The 18,725-nt window shown below is 32.9% G+C and overlaps 2 protein-coding genes and 1 long non-coding RNA gene across 4 annotated transcripts; 2 read left to right on the forward strand and 1 right to left on the reverse strand.

Moving 5' to 3' along the window:
• LOC104710108 lies at positions 519-7,075 on the forward strand. Of its 2 annotated transcripts, XR_754920.2 has the most exons (7): positions 532-621; positions 1,034-1,120; positions 1,205-1,273; positions 4,997-5,032; positions 5,154-5,215; positions 5,477-5,588; positions 5,672-7,075. It is a non-coding gene; the product is annotated as an uncharacterized LOC104710108 (long non-coding RNA). The 2 variants fall into 2 exon arrangements; XR_754919.2 differs by having other exon boundaries at positions 519-621; positions 1,205-5,032.
• Positions 9,695-11,507, reverse strand: LOC104710109 (vacuolar iron transporter 1). The gene is made up of 4 exons (XM_010426649.2): positions 11,145-11,507; positions 10,695-10,780; positions 10,493-10,607; positions 9,695-10,146 (listed from the first exon to the last, which is right to left on the reverse strand). The coding sequence occupies exons 1-4, from the start codon at positions 11,396-11,398 to the stop codon at positions 9,849-9,851; spliced, it is 753 nt and encodes a 250-aa protein (XP_010424951.1). The 5' UTR covers positions 11,399-11,507; the 3' UTR covers positions 9,695-9,848.
• LOC104710110 (PHD finger protein At2g01810-like) lies at positions 15,343-18,509 on the forward strand. Its single transcript, XM_010426650.2, has 4 exons — positions 15,343-15,661; positions 15,748-15,979; positions 16,505-17,462; positions 17,931-18,509. The coding sequence occupies exons 1-4, from the start codon at positions 15,343-15,345 to the stop codon at positions 18,495-18,497; spliced, it is 2,076 nt and encodes a 691-aa protein (XP_010424952.1). The 3' UTR covers positions 18,498-18,509.

Genomic DNA, 18,725 nt, shown 5'->3' on the forward strand with positions numbered 1-18,725 from the left:
ATGATATACCCCCTCCGTTTTAAAATATAAGATATTTTTAGCTATATATATTAAATAGAAAAAACTATATATTTCAGATATGGCTCATGTGTGAAGTTGTTTATATACATTTCAGAGGAGAGTTCATTAGCTATACAATTGATATTTTAGATATTTTATCAATTGAAAAAAAAACTATATATATATATATATATATTTTTGGTCAACAAGAAACTATATTTTATTATTGCAACATCACCTTTCTCATTAATTAGATATATTATTAATGTAGAGAAAGAGAGCTTATAATTATATTTACAATATCTAATTACATAAATATAATAATTCAAGAAGTTAAAGATATCAAAAAATATAAGTAAAGAGAACGCATCAAACTTTAAAAAAGAAAAAAGAAAAAAGGAAAACCTAAAATGAGATATGGGCCGACGCTCCTAAGCCCATTATAATTAAACCGACTTACCTGAAATTGTGAATGCCTATACAAAGAGATCCGTTTGCGAAAGATCCGTTTGTTCATTAGGTCTAAAAAAATCGCTCTCTCTCACAATTTGTTTGTTGTCGTTCTCTTTCACATCCGTTAGCGAAGGCGACGATCATCGTCCTTGTTCTTCTTCTCTGCAAGTAAGGTTTCTATATCTCTAATTTGTTCTGATGAATTTATTATGAGTTTCTTGATTACGCCGTAACCTAACCCTTGTTTTGTGTTTCGTAATTGATTTCAAACCTCTCTTTTCTAAAAATCAAAACTTTGAATTGATTTTTTCTTCAATCAGATCTAAAACACCTCTTTAATTCCCTGTGCTATTTATCTTAGATTAGGGTTTCTGATTGTTTTGTTTCTGCAAATCAAAATCCCCTCTTTTGGATTCATGATTGTTACATTAAACTTGTTGTGATCCAAAAGTTGATTTTTATTCTCGGGCGAATGTTTTTTTTTGCAAGTTTGAGTTTTTTTTTCCTTTAAAAAGATTTGATTATGTCTGATTCTTTTGAGTGATCTATTAATATGAATCTCTTCTTCTTTTTTTTGAAGGATAACTATTTGATCGTAGAAGTTGATTGTGATGCAACCAACTTGAGGAGATGATCAAGCTGAATTATCGGAAGCTTGCTTGAACTGGTTAGTACTCAGATTTTGTTAATTTTACTTTTGATTGAAATTTGTTTGGTGAATAATGTTTTCGAGATTCTTAACTATATGCAGAAGCGGCATCCTTGGTGATATATGATGGCTACTTACGAAACTTCAAGGAGACTAATGAAGCTTTTACTGGTAAAGTGGAATCTCTTCTCTTTGCTTTTATGTTTTGTTTTAAAGTTTTCTGTTTTCTTAAAACCCAAAAGAAAGGGACTACACATTATATGATTGTGTCTGTCCGGTTTCTAACTTGGGGAAATTGTCCGTAAGGGAAAGGCTTGTCACAATACTATCTATGGTCCCAAGAGACTTAAATCTCTATTGCCTTGCTGTGCGCTAAAAGACCTTTAATAAGGCTTGGACAATGTCCTGAGAAAGTTCAATATCTCTGCTAATTTGATGGAGGATAAAAAGTTCTTAAAAGGGAAATCTCTGTCCGATTAAAAAGCTCACTGAGCTAAGTAAGACAGCAAGTCAGCTATGGTCCCAAAAAGACTGAAACTTCAATATCTCTGCTAAAAGACCTTTTTTAAGGCTTGGACAATGTCCTGAGAAAGTTCAATATCTCTGCTAATTTGATGGAGAATAAAAAGTTATAGAAAGGGAAATCTCTGTCCGATCAAAAGCTCACTGAGCTAAGTAAGACAACAAGTCAGCTATGGTCCCAAAAAGTCTGAAACTTCAATATCTCTGCTAAAAGACCTTTTTTAAGGTTTGGACAATGTCCTGAGAAAGTTCAATCTCTCTGCTAATTTGATGGAGAATAGAAAGTTCTAGAAAGGGAAATCTCTGTCCGATCAAAAGCTCACTGAGCTAAGTAAGACAACAAGTCAGCTATGGTCCCAAAAAGACTGAAACTTCAATATATCGGCTAAAAGACCTTTTTTAAGGCTTGGACAAGGCCCTGAGAAAGTTCAATATCTCTGCTAATTTGATGAAGGATAAAAAGTTCAGTAAAAGGGAAATCTCTGTCCGATCAAAAGCTCACTGAGCTAAGCTAAGACAGCAAGTCAGCTATGGTCCCAAAAAGACTGAAACTTCAATATCTCTGCTAAAAGACCTTTTTTAAGGCTTGGACAATGTCCTGAGAAAGTTCAATCTCTCTGCTAATTAGATGGAGGATAAAAAGTTCTAAAAAGGGAAATCTCTAAACGATTTAAAGCTCATTGAGCTAAGACAGCAAGTTAGATACTATGGTCCGAGATTAAAAGCTCATTGAGCTAAGACAGCAAGTCAGATACTATGGTCCGAGATTAAAAGCTCACGGATCTAAGACAACAAGTCAGATACTATGGTCCGAGATTAAAAGCTCACTGAGCTAAGACAGCAAGTTTGTGCTGGGACAGCTTGACAAAAAATTCAATATCTCTGCTAAAAGACTTCATTAAGGCATGGACAATGTCCTGAGAAAGTTCAATATCTCTGCTAATTTGATGGAGGATAAAAAGTTCTAAAATGGGAAATCTCTAAACAATTTAAAGCTCACTGAGCTAAGACAACAACTCAGATACTATGGTCCAAGATTAAAAGCTCACTGAGCTAAGACAGCAAGTCAGATACTATGGTCCGAGATTAAAAGCTTACTGAGCTAAGACAGCAAGTTTGTGCTGGGACAGCTTGACAGAAAATTCAATATCTTTGCTAAAAGACCTTTATTAAGGCATGGACAATGTCCTGAGAAAGTTCAATATCTCTGCTAATTTGATGGAGGATAAAAATTTATAAAAAGGGAAATTTCTAAACGATTTAAAGCTCACTGAGCTAAGACAGCAAATCAGATACTATGGTCCCAAAAATATTAGAGATTTCAATCTCTACTGTCTTGTTGTGCTGGGACAGCTTGACAGAAACTTCAATATCTCTGTTAAGACCTTTATTAAGGCATGGACCATGTCCTGAGAAAATTCAATCTCTTTGCTAATTTGATGGAGAATAAAAAGTTCTTTTAAGGGAAAGTAATAAGGCAATGTTCTGTCCGATTAAAAGATGTCTTGCTGTGCTGGGACAGCTTGAAAGAAACTTCAATATCTGTGCTAAGACCTTCCTTAAGGCTGGGAAAATGTTGTCCTAAGAACATTCAATATCTGTGCTTAAACTGTAAGATTCAATAATCTGCAAATTTGATGGAGAATAAAAGTCCTTATATAAAGGCTTCTTTAGTGGCTTTCTAATAAGGGGAAGCTCAAGTGTTCGATTAAAAGCTATCTTGTTGTAGTTGGGACAGAAAGTTACATTCTAATACTCTGCTCTAGAGAAACCTTCAATCTCTGCCAAGATCAGCCTTTTAAAGGCTTGTATAATGATGGCTCTAGTGTACGATGGAAAAAAAAAGTTCTGATGTAGCTGGGACAGCATGTAACACATTCAATATCTCTGCTAATTTGATGGAGAATAAAAAGTTCTAGAAAGGGAAATCTCTATCCGATCAAAAGCTCACTGAGCTAAGTAAGACAACAAGTCAGCTATGGTCCCAAAAAGACTGAAACTTCAATATCTCTGCTAAAGGACCTTTTTTAAGGCTTGGACAATGTCCTGAGAAAGTTCAATCTCTCTGCTAATTTGATGGAGAATAAAAATTTCTTATAAAGGAAATCTCTGTCTGATTAAAAGGTACTTGATGGAGCTAAGACAGCAAGTCAGATGCTATGATACATGTAGCTGATCAGGCCATTTCTAAGCCTTGACAGCAACTTCAATATCTCTGCTAAGACCTTTATTAAGGCATGGACAATGTCCTGAGAAAATTCAATCTTTCTGCTAATTTGATGGAGAATAAAAAGTTCTTATAACGGAATGTAATAAGGAAATGTTCTGTCCGATTGAAAGATGTCTTGCTGTGCTGGGACAGCTTGAAAGAAATTTCAATATCTGTGCTGAAAGACCTACATTAAGGCTTGGACAATGTCCTGAGAAAATTCAATCTCTCTGCTAATTTGATGGAGAATAAAAAGTTCTTATGATAGAAATCTCTGTCTGATTAAAAGGTAACTTGATGGAACTAAGACAACAAGTCAGATGCTATGATACATGTAGCTGATCGGGCCATCTCTAAGCCTTGACAGAAAATTCAATATCTATGCTGAAAGACCTTTATTAAGGCATGGACACTGTCCTGAGAAAATTCAATCTCTCTGCTAATTTGATGGAGAATAAAAAGTTCTTATAAGGGAAAGTAATAAAAGAATGTTCTGTTCGATTAAAAAATGTCTTGCTGTGCTGGGACAGCTTGACAGAAACTTCAATATCTCTGCTAAGACCTTCCTTAAGGCTGGGACAATGTTGTCCTGAGAAAATTCAATCTCTCTGCTTAAACTATAAGATTCAATAATCTGCAAATTTGATGGAGAATAAAAGTCCTTATATAAAGGCTTCTTTAGTGGCTTTCTAATAAGGGGAAGCTCAAGTGTTCGATTAAAAGCTATCTTGTTGTAGTTGGGACAGCAAGTTACATTCTAATACTCTGCTCTAGAGAAACCTTTAATCTCTGCCAAGATCAGCCTTTAAGGCTTGTATAATGATGGCTCTAGTGTACGATGGAAAAAAAGTTCTGCTGTAGCTGGGACAGCATGTTAACACATTCAATATTCTGCTATAGAGAAAGCTTCGATCTCTGCTAGCTTTAGCCTTTATGGCTTGTACAATGATGTCCGATGAGAAAATATTCTGCTGTAGCTGGGACAGCATGTGAACACATTCAATATTCTGCTATATAGCTTCAATCTCTGCTAAGTTCAGCCTATTAAGGCTTGTACAATGATGTCATAAGAAATTCAATTCTCTGCTGAAAGTATATAATTCAGTATTCTGCAAATTTAATGGAGAATTAAAGTCCTTAATAAGGCTTGTTTAATGGCTCAGCAAGGAGATTTCTGCACAACTTCTATACAGTACTTTGTAAGTTCCTTTTTACTTTTATGTACATCTCTTATAAATCTTATTTTATTAGAAGAGTAAATTAGTCTTTACTTTCCTTATTGTGCTCTAACCACGTCTTTTGGTGATTCGTTCTTAATAGAGAAGTATAGGTATTGCAGAAGATCCAACGTGAAGACTACATCTTTCCCTTCTTTTGATTAGGTAATTGTCTTCCCTCTTTTAAAACAAGGTATGATCTTCACTTACCATTTGCAATTGTGAATGTCTTTCTTTACATATAGAGTATCTTTTAACCAGAATTAAACCGCAGGTTTTGATCAGATAATTTGTTATAACTTAATCAAGGTTGTGTGATTCATATAAATGTTATGTAGATGCAAAGTTCAGAATTTATGATTTTCAACATTCTGTGATTTTTTTTTGTCTTACCATACTCATTTAAGGTTTATTTTGAACTTGCAGGAACAAAGGAACTATTGGTTAGTATATCTCCAAGTCCATGCGACGTTAAACTTCTGACTTTGCCATCCATTTATTGTCTAAATAAAACCTTTTCACTTCTTTGAAACCAAAGGTATACCCTATAAACATCTCGTTCAGTTTCAGGGACTTTGATATTTTTAAGCACACAGCTTTACTCTTTGATTCTTTTATCAGAACAATGGTTGGAGCTTCTGTGGTGCACGTCGTCTTCCAAACTCCTCTTTCCGATTAGATCAGGTAGGTATCAGGTATGCATTCGATTCCTTAAATCTACTTGATACATCTATGCATGTATTCTTTTAAAAATTTTAGAATCGTTGGCTTCAATTTCTTTCTCTTTTGGCTTCCACTTTAAGTCTTGTTTGACTTGCATGTGTTTTAAGTTTGTGACAGGTCGCATGAGGTTCGTTCAAGGTTATTTGATTTAGGAAACGGAACCTTAATTAAGTTCCCACATTTTTAGTGCTAACACCGATACAAACTCCTTACACGAACACATACACTAAACTGAAACATACACACAAATGTAACTTCTATGCTCACGGTGAAACAAATATCTGAAATGCTATCACTGATACAAACATAAACGCATGACTGTATGACACGCACACATACGCTAAAACGTAAACATAAATATTGTTCTCACAAACACGAACGCTAGTAAGTTATAAATAAGTTACAACTCTCAGTGCCTTAACAGAACAGCCAACATGTTTACCAATCCTAAAGATTTTGAATTGTTTTCTTTTATTATCGTATGTATATTTCGCAAACGCCAACACATTTTGTTGCAATATTTTATTTACTAGTATTAAACCCCGTACGTAAATATTTTTATACATTCATAATGTAGGTAAAAGCAAAAGGAAAATAAAAAGGAGAAATCTATATATATACCATGATAAATCGATTATCTAACTGGTATTTTATTCCCAGAAAAAAAAAAACATTGTTTTGATTTCAGTAGTTTTTGAACACAAAATACCAATTGGTCAATGCTTTCAACACAAAACAATTGATTAAACTTTTTTTTTTTTAAACAAAAAAAACTTGTATTCAGTACCATATTTTAAGCAATTAGAGGTAACATATGTGTTGTATTTTAAATATAATTCAACAAAAGTTATTTCAAACAAAACAACACAGCTTTTGGGGCTGCTTGCTTTAACCATTAAAACTTAGTTGCGTCTTATGTGTGTTTGTGAATACTTCGACATTTAAAGCTTTAAACCCTCCAGAAACAGGTTCCAGTATAATTTAATGTGTATTTGGAATACAATTGGAGAAAAATAGAGATGACATAGATCTAAAGGATGTCATAATTGTTATATTGAACTGTTAAATGATAGTAGTACCTTTTGAGTGTATGGCGATGGACGGCGAGACTAAAATTATGGAACAAATATTTTAAATTGAATATTGTAATTTGTTTTGACTAACGTAGTTATGTAGAGCACATTGTAGTTACTTATAGAGAGAGATATGAGGCAATAAAATAAATGTAGGGAGAAGAGAAGAAAAATTCTTGGAAACAAAATAAACAAACCGTATATCATATCATATTTATAAAATAAATCAAAAGTAAAATAAAAAGACAAAACAAATTAAGAAAATTAAAAAAACAAATTCTGTAGATTTTTTATAACGAAATTATATCGGTTTAGGTTTATAAAAGAGAATTAGAGTTTTATAATTAAAAAAAAAATATATGTTGGTTTGAGTTTATAAAAGAATGATTAGGGTTAAGATTTTATAATTAAACAAAATTATGTCGGTTTGGGTTTATAAAAGAGTGGTTAGGGTTTATATTTACAGTTAAACAAAGTTGTATTTCAATACGGTTTATAAAAGAGTGGTTAAGGTTTAAATTATACAATTAAATAAAATTATGTCGGTTAGGATTTACAAAAAAGTGATTTGGATTTAGATGTTATAATTAAAAACTATAATATAATGTTTACAATTAATAATTTTAAAATTATTTGATATACAAAATTTATTTCCTTAATTAAGAGGGGGTGACCCAGCGCCTAGCGCCTAAATAGGCGGTTTAGACGTTTAGAGCATAAACCATTATATATATAATTAAACTAATAAATAGTAGAAGCTATAAGGTTCTAAGGCTGTCCACCTATGATTTAAAACCTCCAATTGTAATAAGACATTTCACTCATTAACATTTTTTAAAGTTTCCATAATTTTCTATATTAAAAATTATTTTAAAACAACCTATCAGGATTTAACATGTCTTCATTAACATTTTTTTTTAAATTTCCAGAATTTTTTAGAAAAAGGAAAATTTTAAATTTATGGAAATAAAAGAATTATGAACAATATATCACATTGGCTAGAAAAGTTTAGACAATGGTTCAGAACCAGTATAAATAAGACTAATATGCTTCCAACAACGAATGAGCAGGAAAGCTTGATTTATCAAGCTTCCAAGTTTAAAAATTATTCGGTTTGATCAGGGATTTTTGATCAAATTAAAACTTTAAAAAATTTCAAAAAAATATTATAATTTTTAAAATTCTTAAAAGTTTAAATATTATAAATATAAAAGTTCTTAGCTTTTAAAATTTTTTTAAATATTATAATTTTAAAATTTTAAAATTTTAAAATATTATAAATTTTGAAACTTTTTAAAAGGTTCAAATTTTATATTTCGAAACCTTTTAAAAGTTTAAAATATTATAAATATTGATATAAAACATAATTATCTTATTTATCTACGTTTGTGCTTTTTATTTCTTATGAGCTACAAAACATATTTTTGTGTATGATTTTATAGAAGAGTTGATATTCTTTCATTAATTTTTTATTTTTGGGTCTAAGGAAGAAGAATTGACGTCGCAAGACCTTGATTTGATGTTTGAATCAAGTTTTGGAGTTTAAAGAAGAAAGATGGACAACAAACACACATGTTTTATTAGCTATACATAGGCATGACCAGAGTTACGGTTGTCACGGTTATGGTTTATTAACCATCGGTTATGGTTAAAAATATTGTTTAACCTTAACTATGACCGTTTAAAAATTGTTTTTAGAAATATTGTTTAACTATATACGGTTACGGTTATTTGAGAATATGATATAATTGATATTATTTATTATAATTAATATGTTCTTATAGTGTACTCATATTTCTATATATCATATGATTCATATTAAATAAAATATTATTAGTATATTTTATTATCTTTTAAAAATATTATAAACCAAGTAAGGATTTTGGTTGGAGAAGATTATAAACGTGTGGATTTAAAACAAAATAAGTATATGGATAAAATTATCAATAATTGGATGAATGTGTTAACTATGCTGCTCTTCATGAATTTCATAAATTTTATGAGAAAAGAAATAATTTTGTTCTTGGAGTTTGATGGGTTAATAAGTTGTGTCGTAGTCTAAAAAAAGGTTTTTCAGTGGAAGAATGTGAAGAAGTTGACGAGTAAAAAAAAGAAAAAAGTATAACGAAGAACCAGACGGTAAAAGTATCAATGAAAATTACCACAAATTTTGATAATGAAAATGATAATACTAATTTAATTTTTTTATAAAATAATATTTTATTACCGTAATCAATCATATATAATTTTCATCAAAATATATCTAATAAACCCACGCGTAGGGTGAGTTCAAAACCTAGTATTAAATAAAAATATATGTTAGAAAAAAGAAAAAAATAATAAAATTTATAAACAAAAAGTAGAAAAATGCATTTATTTAGTTTAGATCAATAATATGTGAATGTTCATAATTATGTATATGAATATGAAACTTAAAATTTTTAATATATAGTTAAAAATTAAGAATATATATTAAATAATATTATGCAATTTTAGGCCGTAGACCGCTTTTTTTAATACTGGTGAACCACTGAAACCAAGAATCGTTCTTTAATTAACTTGAATAGGAGTAGAGCTTTGTAGTTCGATAGCAAAATATTCAACAGTATTTAAATACATTCATTGTCATTTATATTAGTAGAGGGAGAGAAAACAGTTTTAACAGTAGTGAGATCATGCAATCGTGATGAGAGAAAATTTTGGGATTCCTTTTTTCCTACAATAAAATAAATAGCCTACGTTTTATCTTGATAAAATAAAAACGAAACAGTAAAATATTTGTTTCGACTTTATTTTCTTTGATTTTTTTTTTTGAATTTAACTACATTGCCATGTGTCAAATTTTTATATGTCAAGTGAATTGTGCTTTATAAAAGAGAAAGGATTTTAGTTTGGTTGCCATAAGTTTGAGCGTAATAAGAACCACAACGCATGCAATAAAGAAGTTTCAAACCATTAAAAAAAAAAAACATTAAACGCAAACATAAGTTTTGTTACTGATGCTAACGTTGCACCGCTTTAGCCATACCAAAAGCAGCCGCTGAGGCAATTGCTCCTATGAAGGCGGTTTCAAACGCACTCCTTAGCGGTTTGCTGCCGGTGAAGTGCCCTTTTGCATAGCCAAATACGAAGAGAGCGAACAGAGTTATGATCACAGACGCCACTACCGCTTCCATGGCTTGCGGTATGAACATGTAGGGAAGTAACGGTATAAAACCGCCAAGAACATAAGCGATTGCAATCGTGAACGCGCTTTGTAGCGCTCTTTTCGGATCAGGTTTCTCCAATCCCAGTTCAAACCTGTGGGAGTTATCATCAATTTAACAAATAATTAAAGTCTAACCTATATAACCATTGTACATGCAACATGCTCATTAAAGTGTTTAATATAGCCAACTCATTCACGTAATTTGTTTGTTTAGGAAAAACAGATTAAAATTTTGGAAGTCGGACCATATAGAATCTTGTCTACACCTGGAAAGTATAAAGCTCAGCTTTTGCAGAAAACTAAAAGTATCCCTCGATTTTATCCCTAACTAAGACTAGACTAGTGTATAGTCGTAGTAGATAAAAATATAATTGAAAAATACAATACAATTAGCATAATATATAGTAATGAAATTAGTGGGAAGTTATATATACTGACCTCATCATAAAATCAAGCCATGCTGGAGGATTCTTACGAAGAGCATTAACCACAGGTGTATATTCATGTGGCTCTATTCCATACTGTGCTAGTATCTCTGCCACTTCTGCTGCCTCTGTTTGAATAATTTAACTGTGTAATGTACACCTTAATCTTCTTAAGGAAGGCTTAATTAGAATTGAGTCAAAGTTTTTGGTTTTACCAGTCTCAGGAACGGCCACGATCTCTTCTTGTTCACGTTTCATCTCCCTCGCATAATGATCCTCTTCACTCTTGGCTGCTAAATACCTAAGTTCGTAAAAATGCAAAATTAAATCACGTTTCTTTGTACCATATGACGGTTACTCAAGACTAAATATGAATACATGCATTGTACAAAATCATTGCATGATCTCCTTACCAAAAAAACAAAGAAACAAATCATTGCATGATCGTCTAGGACTAATTTAAACCCAACAAAAATGATGTGGGACTAATTAGTATTTAACCAACTTTAAACCACAACTTATATGATATGTAGTTAATGTTTATAGTAATTATACCACAATTAAGTAATATAGAGTTTACGTGTCAATCAAAACGGAATATATATTGTCAAAAGAAACAATCAAAACGGAAAATATAAAACTGATCTGATCCTTAATTATAATACCCGCCGAGTCCCATGGAGATAGCGCCGGCAGCGACTTCGGCGACTCCGGCAGTAAGGACGATAGAAGAAGAAGCATTGGCACCAGAGAGACCGGCGGCGAGTGCAAAAGGAACGGTTAAACCATCGGAGACACCGATGATGATGTCACGGACGATTTCTCCGGCGGTGAAGTGTTTCTCGGTGTGATGATCAAGAAGTGATTGCTTCTCCGGTTCGATAGAGATCCTTGTACTCTCATCTTCCTCCGACGACATTGCTGAATCGATTCTCTCTTTCTCTCTCTCTCTGTTTTTCGTTTTTCCTCAAAGTTGTGAAGTGTATGGAAACATGATACTGTATGTGTATTATATAAACGCAAAGTACGAGGGGAAAGATCATCAGACGGTTTTTGTTTTTTTAACATCTATCATCAAACGGTTAATTTAGTAATTTGGTTTTAAAACTACCTTTTTATTTTTTCCCATGTGTTTTCTTTTAATATTATAATTTATTTATTATTAATTTAATTATTGATTTGTTACCATTTTTGAGGAAGCTATAAAAGATAAGAGTACTACTTAAAAAGGTGTTAAATCCCTTACAAATTAATGCACACACAGTTTTGAAGGGTAACCTTTGTTTTGTAAGTAGAAGTGTATAATTCTAATAAATATTATTCCAATTCTTATTTAAAAAATATTTAAAAGCTANCAATTTAACAAATAATTAAAGTCTAACCTATATAACCATTGTACATGCATGCAACATGCTANGACCAAGACATTATATTAATTTATAGTGATATTAATTTATCTATAAATTAATAATTATTAATTTACACTATAAAATAATAATTATTAATTTATAGATATAGTTTTAATTGTTTAAATTTTTTAAAATTGTTAATTGAGACAATTTTAGCAAAATAAGATTAGATATCAAATGTTGTAACNAGAAAACTAAAAGTATCCCTCGATTTTATCCCTAACTAAGACTAGACTAGTGTATAGTCGTAGTAGATAAAAATATAATTGAAAAATACAATACAATTAGCATAATATATAGTAATGAAATTNCTTTTATGGTTTAGGAATTGAACTTGTAATATTTAGAAAACATTATTGACAATTAATTATAAATACTATAGCCATATTGACTTATACACATGACATACATAAATTCAAATTTATGAATAGTATCAACTTTCTTATTTTAATAGTCTGTCAAATTATCAAATTGTAAATGATGTATATATAAATNATACTGTGCTAGTATCTCTGCCACTTCTGCTGCCTCTGTTTGAATAATTTAACTGTGTAATGTACACCTTAATCTTCTTAAGGAAGGCTTAATTAGNGAAAACTTTAAAAATTTAACTATTTTTATGACATGTTATAGAATATTTTAGAGATATAGTTATAGTTTGAAAATACAACATTACAATTGTTCTATAGAAATGAGCTTTAGGAGAAACATACATTACTATATCACTATATATATATATATGTAAATTTACATAATTATTAATTTATGATATTATTGGGACCATATTTTACATGGGGATTTCAAAAAAAATTATTATCTTATTATCTTATCGAATTTTATTAATTTTTACACTGGCCCGACTTGGGATCAGCAAAATGNGAAACAAATCATTGCATGATCGTCTAGGACTAATTTAAACCCAACAAAAATGATGTGGGACTAATTAGTATTTAACCAACTTTAAACCACAACTTATATGATATGTAGTTAATGTTTATAGTAATTATACCACAATTAAGTAATATAGAGTTTACGTGTCAATCAAAACGGAATATATATTGTCAAAAGAAACAATCAAAACGGAAAATATAAAACTGATCTGATCCTTAATTATAATACCCGCCGAGTCCCATGGAGNGTTTATTAATTTATAGAGTATTAATTTATAGAGGTTTTACTGTATAATGAAGAGAAAATACATCGTTATAGGACATCAAATCTATCTAAGAGCATTCGCATACCTTATACGTATTTACCATTTCATTTTTTCCCAAGTTTATGTTGATTTGAACATCAAAGGATCTTAAGATGATGACACCCTAGATCTATTATTTGCTGCTCTCTAAACGGCCTTGATTCTATTTCTACTCAATAACTAGTTGAGTTAATTGAACAACTCTAACCGCTAAAGTCTTGTGTCCACGACTCCACGTAGAAAATGCATACATGGCTTCATGTCGTGGACAAGCATGTGGCAAACACGCGCAATTTTATCTGAAGTTCTGATCAAAAAGTTCAAAACTCAAAACTATTTCCTCTTGTCTTATACAATCTTGTGTGGAAAACTCATAGGATCTTAATGGGTGAATAAAGTTTTATGAGAAAACAACAAATCTTGTATAGAGTCTGCAAAAGAATAACGCATGCATGAGATTAAAAGAAAATGCTTATTTTACATGAAGCCATATGCAACGCTCCAATTCACACCCTTTCATGTATTTCTTCTTTCACTTCTGTGTATCAGATTATTTTATACATTCAAAGTCCCATTTAATACATTTGTATTATCGCTTTCAAATTAATAAAGATCGAAGATGTTAAAGAAAGACAAGTCAAAATTGAAAAAACCAAAGTAAAAGATGAAAATTGGGTTAAAAAAAAATCAAAGTAGAATATGAAAATTTGAAACATGACATTAATATTATTAGTACTTTATACCAAAATACAAAAGTATAAAGTAGTAATAATATTAATGTCATGTTTCAAATTTTCATATTCTACTTTGATTTTTTTAACCCAATTTTCATCTTCCTTAATAAAAATGTATCCATCGGGCTTTGTTCTTGTGGTTAGATCCTCTGTGAGTAATTTTCTACTCGTAGACTATGTACCTCGATCGGGTACCTTAAGAAGTCGATGGGAGGACCATTCCGGTACTTTCGTTCACCCTATTTCCTAAGGAAAATTAAAGCTCCAATTAAGCATAATACGACACTCCATGCATGATCCCAATTGTATCGACTATTGAACCCTCTCTTTTAATTCCAACCCAATTAATTCATACCTGGAAGTCAAGTATCAGTGTGAAGCTTAAAGCGATCTACGTACCACCACTGGATCCAACTGCGGATCATTGTCTCATAAGTTCTTTTTTTTTTTTTTTTGGCAAACTGTCTCATAAGTTCTTGATAACGAAAATTGAAAATCAACATCATAAAAGTATAGAATCAATCTTACTCTATATTTTTCTTATTATGATTTGAATTTTTGTTTCTTATATAATTTGTATGTTATGCTTAATTTTGATTCTCCTTATGATTTACATATTTTTGTCAACTCTTCCCGTTTTGTCAAAACTAATATGATGTTTTATAATTTGATTAATTTTTTTGAACTAGTCCCAAATTTCTCATATTTGGTTGTTCATGATTTTGTGTTGAACTATATATTGGTTGTTCATCATGTTTTCATTTCTGGAATAAGATTATTTTTTAAAAACAATATGTAAAATAAATAAAATTGGAAAAATCTGAATTATATGACATTATCATCAACTTGTGAATTTTTAGGGATTTGTAGCTCTCAGATTGTTGCTGAAAATAGAGTTGTGGTTCTAATTTATATATGTCGGCTATTATGCTTGATATCATTAACCGGTTTAAGCATCATGAGTCTGGTTCCGGTCACTGGTGGATCATGCAAATGTCTACTATATATACCAATTTTGCAAAATGGCTTGCAGCTTAATTTGCAAATAAAATAAAATGCTATAGTCATTTTTTATATACCAATTTTGAGTTTTGACCAATATTTTAGTAATTTATTTACATATACTTAGATAAAAATGAAACCAAACAGTGATAAAAATAATATAAAATAGAAAGTAAACTAATGAAAACCAAACCTGATTACACACACTTACATAGATTACATAACCGAGCCAAAAACAAAGTACTAAAATAAATTGAACCGAGCCAAAAAAATCTAGTAAAACCGGAAGTTTCACTCTTCCTTAACAAACAACAAACCAAAGAACCAAAAAGATCACAAAACGATAAATAAATGGGTCCCTAAATAAATAAAAGAGAAAATAGTACAAGATCGCCGCCAAAAGGGTGAAATCGTAAATTCAGAATCCGAGAGGAGTCATGTCACAACAAATCAGCCGGATGTCACGTGATCCCAATGTTCATAAACAAACTCTCTTTCTTCTCGTAAAAGTCCTTTTCCAGTCATGGGGATAACCGTATACGACGCTGCTTGCACGGCGACGACAAAAACCCCCAAATTCCTACTTTTTAACGATTACGCCACCACCATCCCTTCACCTTCTCCTCCGCCTCTCCTCAACCTCTCCGAGACTTTCCGAGACAACATCAGATCCTTCCTCCGTGACAACGCCGAGATTGAAGATTACACCATCGATGGCAACACCGTCTCTTGTATCTTACTTGCCAGCCAAGCTTCCGGCGTCGTCTTCCCTCTTTACATCCTCGAAGAACTGATCTCTGATTCCTCTCCTAACCCTCTCTGCGATTCCTGCAGATGCGTTGGTACAAAACAAATCAAGGGTTCTTTTTTTCTTTTGGGGTAAAAATAAAAGTTTGTGTTTTTGATTATGATTCTGTTTTACGTATAGGTTGGGGTCATCACTATGTATCGAAGAGGAGATATCATATGATAATCCCAAAGCGTGATGAGTGGACCGACCCATTGACCGCAAAAAGCTTGAAGCTTTCTTCACATCTGATGCATGGTTTGGTTCATTGCAATGGTTTTGGTCATTTGCTCTGTATCAACTCTGATGATGACCTCTCTGGTGATCAAGTCATGGACTTTTGGAATCGTCTTTGCACTACTCTCCACACTAGGTACCCAATACCAAAACTTATCTCTACATGGATCGATCCGTATCACACTTAAAGTTGCTTGCTTTTTACTAATTTTAGGAGATTGACGTTAGATATTCCACATTGATATTTTAAGAAAGAAATATTTGTGGCGTTGATGTTAAGAATCCATATCGATAGTAAAAGTTGGGACGACGAATAGTAAATCTTCCCCAATTATAAAAATAGATTGTGACATTGATGTTACAAACTCATCAAAGTCAATAGTATATAAGTTGGGAGGCATGATTAGATTTTTGCTAATTATAGGAAAGAGACTATGACATTTAATGGACACGATCAACTACCTTGTTTAGTGATTTTGAGACTGAATCACATAAATTTTGACTTTTTGAGTTTCTTTGGTAAAGTAAGATTGAATTTGAGTATTTTAATTGAAGCCAAGGTAATGTTTTTTAAATCCACAAACAAATTTAAAAATTCGAGTTGATAAAGTGAGTAGTGTTTATGAAGTTGAAAATAAATGAGTATGTCTTTTGGCTGCAGGAAGATCTCCCTGGATGATACATCGAAGAAGGGATCGATGGATCTGAGGCTGCTCCATGGTGTTGCATATGGTCGACCATGGTTTGGGAAATGGGATTATATGTTTTCTAATGGAAGCTTTGGGGTAAGAAAAGATGAGTATTGGCGAGCTATTCTCACTCTTAGCTCTATTGAAGTTGACAAGATTATGGAAGACTTTTCTGGAACAAGCAAAGGGAGAGTGATGAAGATAATCATTGGTTTCTACAGAGGATCCACTGAAACACCATTGGTCACTCTCTCTGATTTGCTTCGGTTCATGCTCGATTTCAGATCAAAAGCTCCCATTCAGAGGAAGACTGCAATGGCACTCATAGCAATGTCTGTAGATCCTGATTCATGTCCTGTTCTTGGAGCTGATGAGAACACTGAGGTCTGCACATCCCCAGATCAGGACTCAGATGATAGCGGCTATGAATCCGGCCTTGATGATCATAATACTACAATGGCGGGAATAAAACCCCCTGCGTATGAATCGTTTGATGATTTGGGCAGGGGAGAACATTCTAGATGGCCTGGAAGGAGGTTGAATGAGGCAGCACAAGCGGTTCTCAAAGTTTTTAAAGAGCAAAACAGCACCATTACTCGCCAAGCGCTAAGGGAGGCTGTCAGAAGTAGCATTGGTGATACAGGATTGATTGATTTCTTGCTCAAACACATTGACAAAGTTCTAATAGGTGACCAGATAGTGCAGAGGTTCAATAACCCGAAATCCCGAATGTTACAGTTCTCCCTCCGGACAATCAACTCCCGTGTTCTAGAGCAAGAACGGAAAAAGAAAAGAAAACTGAAACCGCAGGAAACCAGTGAATGGACATCCACCACTCCTGGACTGAGTCCTTACGATGACATTTTCTATCTGTATCAGAATCTCTTGTTAGCTTATCCTGATTCAGACTCATACAGCGAAGCGTCTCAGGTTATCTTGAGTTGCAAGAGCTTTGTAAAAGAATGGGCTTACCAGGAACAAAATCCTTTAACAGTGAGCTGCCAAGTTCTGCCCAATCATGAAGATCTACTCAGAGACTTCACCCGGCTATTACCTCCTGGTGAACTGGTGGTTGTCCCTGAAAACGCAACCATTAGAGAACTGAAATCTGCAGCAGAGAAAGCTCTGAGGGACACTTACTGCATAATGGACACATTTGAAGTGTTGGAGATAAGAAACATGTATCTTGAGAAGCTACACGACGACTTGAGTCGNCGGACAATCAACTCCCGTGTTCTAGAGCAAGAACGGAAAAAGAAGAGAAAACTGAAACCGCAGGAAATCAGTGAATGGACATCCACCACTCGTGGACTGAGTCCTTACGATGACATTTTCTATCTGTATCAGAATCTCTTGTTAGCTTATCCTGATTCAGACTCATACAGCGAAGCGTCTCAGGTTATCTTGAGTTGCAAGAGCTTTGTAAAAGAATGGGCTTACCAGGAACAAAATCCTTTAACAGTGAGCTGCCAAGTTCTGCCCAATCATGAAGATCTACTCAGAGACTTCACCCGGCTATTACCTCCTGGTGAACTGGTGGTTGTCCCTGAAAACGCAACCATTAGAGAACTGAAATCTGCAGCAGAGAAAGCTCTGAGGGACACTTACTGCATAATGGACACATTTGAAGTGTTGGAGATAAGAAACATGTATCTTGAGAAGCTACACGACGACTTGAGTCGAGAATCACAAGGGAAGACAGAGTTTCTGGTGAAAGGGTTTGGTCTAGACACAGGCACTGAGTTAAGGTATGAAGGCGGTTTTGATGACTGGACCGTTGCCTGCGAATGCGGAGCTAGAGATGATGATGGTGAGAGAATGGTGGCCTGTGATGTTTGCAAGGTATGGCAACACACACTCTGCAATTCCATTGAAGACGATGAAGCTGTGCCCTCCGTGTTTCTCTGTAACAGGTGTTCTGCGGATAGTTCGAGATCCAAAAAACGCAACTTCAGCATCCGCTAGCCCTAGCTTGCGCAAAAAGTCAGCTTGTGTTTGGAGATTCCATTTTGTATATCGTTCCATCATTATGGTGAAAACTTTTCAAACCGTAGCAGCAATAGACCGATTTTGCTATAATTGAGTATTTTTTGCATAAAAAATTATCTGCATCAGTAATCCTTACATATTTTAGCTTAGGATTTTTAGTAGATTCGTAAAAGTTATAACTATCTAATCACCCTTCCTATATCT

Source organism: Camelina sativa, chromosome 9 (assembly GCF_000633955.1).
Source record: "Camelina sativa cultivar DH55 chromosome 9, Cs, whole genome shotgun sequence".
NCBI classification, from domain to species: domain Eukaryota; kingdom Viridiplantae; phylum Streptophyta; class Magnoliopsida; order Brassicales; family Brassicaceae; genus Camelina; species Camelina sativa.